The sequence below is a fragment of the Vigna radiata genome, chromosome 6 (assembly GCF_000741045.1).
Source record: "Vigna radiata var. radiata cultivar VC1973A chromosome 6, Vradiata_ver6, whole genome shotgun sequence".
In the NCBI taxonomy this organism is placed as follows: Eukaryota; Viridiplantae; Streptophyta; class Magnoliopsida; order Fabales; family Fabaceae; genus Vigna; species Vigna radiata.
Window position 1 is genome coordinate 17,404,038 of NC_028356.1, and position 10,396 is coordinate 17,414,433.

At 36.9% G+C, this 10,396-nt stretch overlaps 1 protein-coding gene across 1 annotated transcript; it reads left to right on the forward strand.

Annotated features, from left to right (window-relative positions):
* The first annotated feature begins 4,988 nt into the window (after positions 1-4,988).
* On the forward strand, positions 4,989-5,423 carry LOC106763513. The gene has a single exon (XM_014647697.1). The coding sequence runs from the start codon at positions 4,989-4,991 to the stop codon at positions 5,421-5,423; it is 435 nt and encodes a 144-aa protein (XP_014503183.1).
* Positions 5,424-10,396: the final 4,973 nt, after the last annotated feature.

The following is a 10,396-nucleotide window of genomic DNA, read 5'->3' on the forward strand; positions in this document are numbered from 1 at the left end:
GGAGTTTTCTTTTCCCTCCTCCTCCTTTCCCACTCTTATTGCACTTGTCCATGATCTGTTCACTGTTTTGACTGTTGATCTTATGCTTGTGACACATTGAGGACACTGTGTAGTTTAAGTGTGGTCTATTGGAGGAGATTCTGAATTTTCTTTGTTAGTTTTGTTTTCTGCATTAAATTTTTTCTTTTCTAGGTTGTTTTTGTTGTGTCTTGTGTACAGTTTTGCATGTTTCTCTTGATTTTTGGACTTTGTTTTGGTTGTAGATTTGTCTATCATTTCATTGATACTCTGAGTGATTTGAAATCTATGTTGTTCCTTGCTTGGAAGATGATTATGATGTTTGAGAGGTTGATTTGATTGTGACAGAAATACCTTATGTGAGATTTGAGCCACTTGATATTCTTTCTTGTGTGTGATATGTCTCTTGATTGCTTGCACTTATGCCTTGGCTTGACTCTTTTTGATGATTCTTGATTGATATGCATGTTTGAAAGTGATAAAGGCAGTTTTGTTGTTGAGCCTCTCTAGCCAGATGAGCCTACCTTGTTGTGATCCTTTGATAACCGTTTTGAGCCTATACTGTCTCTTAGATTTGTGTTCTGAAAAGAGAGAAAAGAAAAGAGACAAGATGAGAAAAAAAAAAACAGAAAGATGAGAAAAAAAAATAAAAAAAAAATTGTGTAATTAATGGAGTCAAGAAGAGGATTGAATTAGAGGTTTTGGGTGTGATTTTATTGTGTTTCACTTGTTCCCCATTGCTCCTCTATTCCTTTTGGTTTGTAGCTTCTTATCCATATTTATCCTCCTGTTTCCTTGGCCCCATTTCATCCATAAAAGACCTTTTGATTTGAACATGCATATGTGTTTGAGTGTTGATATTAGAGGCTTGCCATGTCTGTTTGTGTTTGCTTTCTTGAGTGCATTGAGTTGAAATTGTTTACCCTAGACACTTGAACGAAACACTTATAGTGTGCATCTGTGAGGTTCTGTTACTTTTGATTCATCTCTTGAGTTGATTGATCATTTTGTCATGCTTTGAACTTCTTGGATGATTTCATGAGTATCTGCTTTGTCTGATTCTATGTTGGACACTGTCTACTGCTCTTCTTTGTCCAGATTTCTTGAGGACTATAATTCTGTTTGTTTGTTTCCTTCTGAGTCTTTGTTTTCTGTGTGATGAGTCTGTGTCAATTCCCTGATGTCCGTTAAACTGTTCCCTGATTTGCGTATTGATTTTTCCCAGGAGTGCAAAAGACTAAGTGTGGTCTATTTTGATGAGTCGATATTTTCTTGACTNTNCTTAGTTTATTGTGCTAGAATTAATCAGGGAATTGTGCTTAATTTTCCGGTATTTTCCCGTTTTTCCTAAATATGCTTAATTTGACCGGAAATTCTAATTTTAATTAATTTGAATTTTCTGAGCTAATTATTTGCATTATTATTTGCAGGGAAAATTTTGGAAACACAATTTGGGACATTTGGAGGACACCAAATAAATTCAATACTCTCTGCATGGAAAATTTAGAATTAGTTATATTTTAATTTAGTAGTTTGGAATTAATCAATGTGTAATTTAAAAGTCTAGTTTTTTTAGACAACCTTTGCACATTGGGCCATTAAAAATATGTTGGGGCCCAAATTTTGGTGACACATGTCCTACCTAGGGTTTTATTTAGGGTGGACCCCACTTCAATTTTAGGACACATGATCCTAGGAGGAGCTACAACCGCCACTCTCTTCCTTGAGGGCTGGAACGTTTTTTTTAGAAGGAGCTTTTTATTCTACTTTGAACGTTGTTGATGATGATGGATTTTGGTTAAATAGTTTCCAGCCGGCACATTTCCTTTGAACAATTGGGAGAGCTCCAAGCCATTTAATGTTGCTGTCACGTTCCGTGAAGAGAGGAGAGCTCTACCTCATTTAGATTCCTTTTCGTTTTTTTTATAATAATGTTGATCATCAGGTTTTTCTTTTCTTTTTATTTTATATACAATGAGCATTTAACTTTTGTTTAGCTAATGCATTTAAAGTGATGTGACACTGGAATGGGTGAAAGTTACGGTTGAACTTGTTTTCAATTTAAAAGCATGTTCTTTCTTTAGTTCTTGCTTAATTTCATTTTCTTTTCATTGGGTTTGGAGTAGTGCACAGCATGCTACTGATACCTCCACTTTTGTTTGGTTGAAGTTTTTTTTTATTATTAATTGTTGAAGTTCACGTTGGTTACATCTATTAAGAAGAGAAGTCATGGTGCAAGAACTATGCTGAAGCATTGGGATTTGTATTTTTCTTTCTCCAATCTTAATTGATTGAAACGGTGTGGGTCCGGTGGTGATGTTCAAAAAAAAAAAACTTTACTTTTTCTTTTGGTTTTAAATTGAAGAAAGCATATGTCACTTCTAGGGAATAAGCATTAGGCTGCAGGCATTTTTCGTTTTTCTTTTATTTGGAACACGGAGAAGAGAATGCTAATTTCAATTGGAGGAAGGTTTTTCCAATTTCTTTCAAAAGCACAAAGGATGATTTAATTCCAGCAGAGGGTGTCATGGCTGCAGCAATTCTTGGGCAGCATTGACGTTGATGAATGAGAAAAATGTTCATTTAATTGATGGGAGATGGTATGAAAGGAGGCCACGGCAAAAGTTCCATTTTAGAAGTTATTGCAATTTAATTTTCTTTTCTGTGGTGCTCATGGTTACATGAGATAGTAGAAATATTTTGTTTTATTTTATTTTATTTTATTTCTTTTGCCTTAGAATAATTTACATTACATGTTTAATTCTTTTTCATCTTTTTAATTAAAGGTTGCATTTTAATAGTTTTAATTGTGTTTAGATATTTGTTTGATGCAATGTTAAGATTAGTAATTTCTTCTACTTTAATGTTTTTTATCTTATTCGGTTGTGTTTAATTTCCATGCATTTTAATTGAGTTTAATTCTCGATTCAAACACCTTCACCCCCCCCCCACTGTGTTAGACCTGAGTCACTTCCTAGCTATATTGCATTCTTATATGCAATCAAATTTGTATAGGCCGCGACACCCATCATGAACTAATTTGGATTGAAAACATGCATACATCTTTGTAAGATTCCACTGAAATTTGAAATTGTATAATAACTTATCATGAGAAAAAGGAGTTTTGAAAAGTGCGAATTATTTGATGAAGAAGTGGAAAAGCCAGGTTTTGTCTTGTTTGCTTGAGGACAAGCAAAATTCTAAGTTTGGGGTTGTGATAACAGTCTAAAAAGCGTTATTTTCATACTTAAAATTGGTAGTAAAACACACCCTTTATGGCTTAGAATGAGCTTTAAATCAAGTAAAACACTTAGTTAAGTCTCTTGAGAGTCAAAAGTTGGTTTTAGCGATATTATGCTTGTTTTGCATTGTTTTGCAGGGTTTTCGGATGATTTAAAGATGGAAGTGAAGTAAGTTGGACTTAGACTCATGAAAGAAGGAGAAAAATGATGAAAAGAAGGGTCACACAAGCCTCTGAGCGCCAGAATGGTCCGCTGAGCGCTCAGAGCGATTAGAGGCAAACCGCTCAGCGGCAGAACTGACCGCTGAGCGGTCGGAGCGGCTAGAGGCAAACCGTTGAGCGGTCAAATTAGGCGCCTGGGCGGTTGTCTGTTTTTTTAGCTAGATTCTGTAAATCTTTCTATTATCTATCTGTTATCTTTTTGGGCTTATATATAGCCCCAGTGCGAATTAGATAGTGATTCTTTTGGCAGAGAGAATGTCAAGAGCTATTCCACACACCTTGGAGGAGGTTCCTTGGATGCTTAGGCTCCATTCAACCAAGTTTAGGGTTATTTCTTCCATTCTTTCCTTATTTTCATCTAGTTTCACCATGATTATGGTGAACTAAACCCTTTGTTGTTGGGGAACAATGTAATCTTTTGAAACTCTCATATATTGAATTTCTTATTTATTTCATATGCTTGTCACATACTTGTTTATCAATTCTTGGGTTGTCACCTGCGCTCAATGCTTTTATTGTTTAACTCATTCAGTAAATGATGTTTGTCTTTATCGATATGGGGACGTACGGTAATGTCATGAACTGGTGGGAAATTCCTTGATTATGCCAATATCGCCTAGGGATAGGGGTAGGACGGTCAATTGTAATTGCTTCAGAACACAATGCATTATTAGTTACTAGGGGAGGTTAGGGATAGCAAGCCGATAATTAGTAATAAGCTCTTTTCACCAAGGAATTGGGTTAAGGGTAATTAAGAAAGTATGCATGGAAATTAGATAAACAACTGAATTAAATAAGAAGAGTAGATATATGAGAGTGGATAAGATGAAATTATAAACCCCAACAACACCATTCATCCATATTTTATCAAAACCAATTGAATCAATTGCATTGCATGTTTATTTTTTGTTCGTTGCATACCACTACCAAATTTATTCTTTTTTCTCAAGTCTTACAAGATTAGGTTACATGAAAGTTAAGGCCTAAGAGTCCTTTGGGAAAATGATACTCGGACTTACCCGTTTATGGGTACATGAAAGTTAAGGCCTAAGAGTCCTTTGGGACATTTATATTACTTGATAACGATCAAGAACACTTGCCAGAGACTTAACATTGTTGCACCTCCATTCCCATCACTGTTTTCTTTCCAAAAACCCTATCTGTTGTCTCCCGTTTTTTTGTGGCAACTGTGTTGGATGATATGAGAATGAAACCTGCATCTACAACTCTTGCTGGATGCTCCAATCTGCTTCCCAATGGGCTGTGTGCTGCTGTTGGATGCACCTGGTGTGAAGGCCTGAACGTGAGCTGTTGGACGTCTCCTTCAATGGGCTTCTTTATTGGACGTTGCAACTTGGCTGGACAGCGTGCTGCTTTTTGAAGCAGCACCTTCATCTGTTGGATCGTGTGCACCTCCCAAGCCGTGAAACTAACGTGCTACTTTAATAACCCTACTTTACTTTTTATACTGGGTTTCAATTCATCATCTGATAAGCACTTGAAAACCATGTCCACCATGAAGAACCATTTCAAAGACCCTGAACATTTATACTCTCCATGGAGCTTCTCAAAGCTCATGACTTTCTTCTCCCTCTTAATCTCCATCTCCTACCTCTTCTACTCCCTCATATTCGTTAGCCACTCCTATGGCTGTGATCAACCACCCCACATTCCCACCATCACTCACCATCTTACATCCAACCCCCCACCTCAACAAAAGCCTCCACCTTTTGAAGAAACCAACCTTTCCCACATAGTCTTTGGAATAGGTGCCTTAGCCAAGCTCTGGAAACAGCGAAAAGAGTACATCAAGGTGTGGTGGAGGCCTAATGGGATGCGTGGAGTTGTGTGGTTGGAGGAGAGGGTGAAGACTGAACTCGGTGATGAAAATTCCTTACCTTTGTTGAGGATCTATGGCGACACTTCAAGGTTCAAGTATTAGAATCTAAAGGGGCATAGGTCGGCAATTAGAATCTCACCCAGTGTCTAAGACTCTGAGGCTTGGGATAAAAGATATGAGGTAGTTCGTGATAGGGGATGATGACACCGTTTTTGTGTAAAACGGATGTCGTCATCCATTTTTACCTTAAATGGATGTTCACATCCGTCGACGGATCCTCATATTCGTTTCACGAGTTGCGTACCTGACCGCTTATTCACAGACTTTATTCACGCATTTTTGTTAAAGCTTTGATAGATACCACCATCTTCAAGCAACGAGGTGATTGAACTTTGTCATCCCTACGACAATTCCTTCCAACAATCTCTCACTCACCACACTCTCACACCACAATAATGAAAGAAAGAGAAGAGAAAAAATTTCCATGACAAGCATGAACGTAAAAGAGCATGAATAGGTTATGTGGGGGGAGTGGATAGAAATTTATAAAAGTTTAACCTTAAAAATAAAATTTTACTGAAAGGATAAAATAGGAATAGAAAAATAGAGTGTAGGGAAAGGGAGGTAGAGGGAGCAACACTCGTGTGGCAGCTCTGCCAGCGTCCTCCTTTTTTTTTATTGGGTCCATGTGCATTTTCTTCTCTAAAGCAAAACCCAAAGGAATTAGCCCATGCCTTTTTTATAAGTTGAATGCTTTAAAAATGTCCCATCCTAGGTGGCCGCTGGCTTCCTAAAGCAATAAAAAATATCCAGCCTTTTTGTTGAGTCCGTGAGTGCCTCTCCTGTGCATTATTTTCTCCAAAAATAAACTCAACCAGCTAGACTTTTGTTCAATCTCCCCTTTTGCTTTTTATTCTCCAAGCCAAATAAAAATAGCAATTGTAGCGTTTAATTACCCTTGGGTCGTGGCTACACCTCCAAATATACTAAATTGTGTTTCCAAAATTTTCCCTACAATCAATAATGCAAATAATTAGCTCAGATAATTGAAATTAATTAAAATTAGAACTTCCGGTCAAGTTAAGCACAATTAGCAAAAACAGAAAAATAGCAAATATTTAACCACAATTCCCTAATTAATTCTAGCACAATAAACTAAGTGAAGTCAAGAAAATATTGACTCATCATGCACCTTATCATCCACAAACAAATGGCCAAGCTGAAGTTTCTAACAGGGAGATCAAGAGGATCTTGGAGAAAGTAGTTGCCTCATCAAGGAAAGACTGGTCACAGAAACTAGATGATGCTCTTTGGGCTTACAGGACAGCTATGAAGACATCCATGTGTTTGTCACCTTTTAAGTTGGTGTATGGGAAAGCATGTCATCTGCTAGTGGAGATGAAGCATAGAGCTTTATGGGCTCTGAAATTTCTGAATTTTGATCCTCATGAGCCTTAGAATAAACGTAGGAGGCAGATACTAGAGCTTGAAGAGATACGGTTCTATATCTATGACTCTTCTAGGAGTTATAAAGAAAAGGTAAAATTCTATCATGACAGGAAGCTGATATAGAGGGTCTTCAATCTAGGGCAGTAGGTGTTATTGTTTAATTCAAGACTGAAGCTGTTCCATGGAAAGTTGAAGTCAAAATGGTCAGGGCCTTTCATAGTGAAGAACGTTCATCCTCATGGAGCAATTGAATTGGTGGATCTAGCTCCTGGTGATCCATAGAGAAGTTGGGTGGTGAATGGTCAAAGACTAAAGCACTACTTGGGAGGAGAAGTGAAACGTCTTTCCACAATAATGAAGTTGGTGAATCCGTGAGCTTATTGGGTCAAGCTGGTGACATTAAAGAAGCGCTTGCTAGAAGGCAACCCAGTTGTATAAACTTATCTTTTTGGTTTTAACCTTATTTGATTCTGTTTAGTAGTGTAGGTTTTAATGTACTTGGTCTGACACTTTATCTGTTATGATGGTTTGATTGATATGTTTGCATGAGGGGTATTGCTTAATGATGCTTGATATTGATTGATGTTGAGATTGTGCAATATACTGATAGACAGGTGGTGGTTCAAAAACTATGTGAACAAATGCATTATGATATTATTGATGAACAAATTTGAGTGATTACTTGTCTTGAAAGAAAAGTGTTTTGAATGTGAATGAACCATTGTGATGATTGGTGGAAGAATGAGTTGCATTTTGTTTGCTTGAGGACAAGCAAAGTTCTAAGTTTGGGGTTGCGATAACGATTCAAAAACTGTTATTTTATACTTAAATTTGATACAAAACACACCCTTTATGACTTAGAAACTAGCTTGGAATCATACATTTTGCTTAAGTTAGAGAATAAGAGAGTCAAAGGTGGTTATAGTTGTATTATGCTTGGTTTTCCTTATTTTGGTAGGATTCAACATAAATTGAATGAAGGAAGCTGACGTAGGAAGGATTTTGACTCAAGAAAAGATGGAAAAGAGCACAAATGAAGAATCGAGCCACTATTAAGCGCTAAGATAGCGCTGAGCGCCAGCTTCGCTATAGAAGTCTCTGTCAAATGCTCAAGCGCCAATGTTGAGGGGAGAAAATGAGTATCGCGCCCACCGTTGAGCGCTACCTCACCGTTGAGCACTGGTTTCTTGAGTGAAGTCACTACCAAACGCCTGGGCGTCAACGTAGAGCATCCATCTTGAGTGTCTTACCCAACGTTGAGCGCTATGCTTTTGGGCCTGGGCCAATTTCTGCTACGTTTTAATGAATTATAAATAGATTTGCACGGCCCAAAGAAGGTATCTTTTTGGCAGAATAGAAGCAGAAACACACTTCTCACACCTTGAAGGCGAATTTTCATGCAGAAGCTCCAATCTACAAGTTCAATGGGTTTATCTTTTCATTGTTTTCATTAATTTCATCTAGTTTCACCATATCTATTGTGAACTAATCCTCCATTGTTGTTGGGGAAACGATGTAATCGTATTGAAACTCTCATATACTGAATTGATGCTTTATTCATATGTTTTATTTCATTAATTGTTAAAGCTTTTCCTCCATTATCTTTGCATGCTTTGTTTAAGACATTATTTAAGAGCGTGATCTTTGATTATATCTATATGGACACATGTGGGTAGATATAGACATGAGGGAATTCTCTCGAGAGCAATATTACCTAGACATAGGGATAGGAGGACTGATTGTTGTTAAGCTTCTGTGCGAATGTAATGCATGAACAATTGCTAAGGAGACAATACATTGTAAACTAGTAATTAGGAGTAGACTCTCTTCACCAAGAAATTAGGATTATGGTAAATTAGAAAGTGGCATTGACATTAATGAAAAAAGTATAATTCGTTAATATATGAGAATGGATTAGGATAAGTCGGAAACCCCAACAACACAATTCATCCATATCATTCAATTGCCAATTGATCAACTTTTGCATGTGCATGTTCAATTTTTGTTTTAGCATTATAAACACCAATTTTCGTTATTCAAGTCTTAAATAATCGAAAAATCACACGAAAGTCTAGGCCAATGAGTCTCTAGGGAAACAATACTTGGTTTTACTGATAACGGTTTAAAACATCGTTATTTGTAATGTGATTATGATACTAAGAACACCCTTTTTCACTTAGAAACTTGCTTGGACTCATGCTTTTTCATTAAGTTGTGTGAATAAGAGAGTTGAGGTTGATTTCAATGGATTTATGAGTAATTCCCTTTGTTTTGGCAGAGATTGAGGTAATGCTGGAAGCAGAGATGAAAAACCAAACTTGCTTGGACTCATGTTTTTGCTATAGTTTTATAAATAAGAGAGTTGAGGTGGAACTTGATGATTTTCTGACTAATTCCCTTGATTTTGTAAGCTATCGGAATGGTTTGAAGGAAGAATTAAAGTACCAAACAGTTGCAGTGCTGAAAAGTCAACCAGAATGTAAAAAAGTCAACCAGTCAACCAGAAAATTACTACTGGTCGTCCGGTGATGAGTCGATATTTTATTGATTTCACTTAGCTTATTATACCGAATTTAACCAGGGAATTGTGTTTAATTGTCTGTTATTTCCCCGTTTTCTGAATTCTGCTTAATTTGGTCGGAAATTCGTAATTGTGCTAATTTGAATTTTCTNAGCTGATTAATTGCATTTTTGGGTACAGGGAAATTTTGGAAACATCATTTGGAGCATTAGGGAAGGTGGCGTGATCATTCAAGACTCAACATTTAGTCACTTCCATTTTAATTAATTTGTAATTTCGTTTTTAGAAACTTTAATCAAACTTAAGTGCATTTGGGCCCATTTTGGTTGCAAAATTGTAGAAGCCAAATGTGTGGGACACTTTGCATAGACCCTAGGGTTTCCTTAGAGGTGGACCCCACCATTTTAAGTCTTGGAAGGCATTTTAGAATGGCAAGACCGAGACACACACTTCTTGTCTCCACTTTTCATTTCATTTTGCATGTATGAACTCTCTCTTGGAGACCATGTAGGGTTTTACATTTTTGGAGCTATGGAATGACCAAGATCATATTTTTCTTCTTCTCTTACTTAAATCTTGTTTATCTTTGCTTGGTGGAAGTGAATCCCTCACCCATTTTCCTTTCATTTCTTCTTGAAGTTGAGAGCATAAGCTTGAGTCTTGAAGGGTTTTTCTTGCATTTTCATGGTGGGTCTTTGGTTTGAATGAAGAGCTATTTCATTTTTCTTCTCATTTGCTGCAGTATTTTCGGTTTCCCTTTTGTTTTCTTGGATTGGATGATGAAAATGGAGTTGTGGTTGAGTTTGGTGGTGAAGAAAGCTTGAGTTGGTGTGTGGGTGTTTGAGTTTGAACTATTTTCTTCTTGGGCTTTTGTTTTGATGGTTGGAAGTAATATTTTGAGCTGGAAAATTGTGTTGCTTTCCATGGCTGGATGGTTCTGCAAGGAAAGTTAGAGATTATATTTTGTTTTAGTCAAAAGTTTGAAGAAGAGTGAGTTTGAAGTTGGTTTAAAGAAGGTAGACTTTGGGTTTCTTGCTCTTGAATTATTTTGCAATTGAACTTTGGAACTTTGGGTTTTTGGTGCAGCATTTTCGGTAATTTGAAG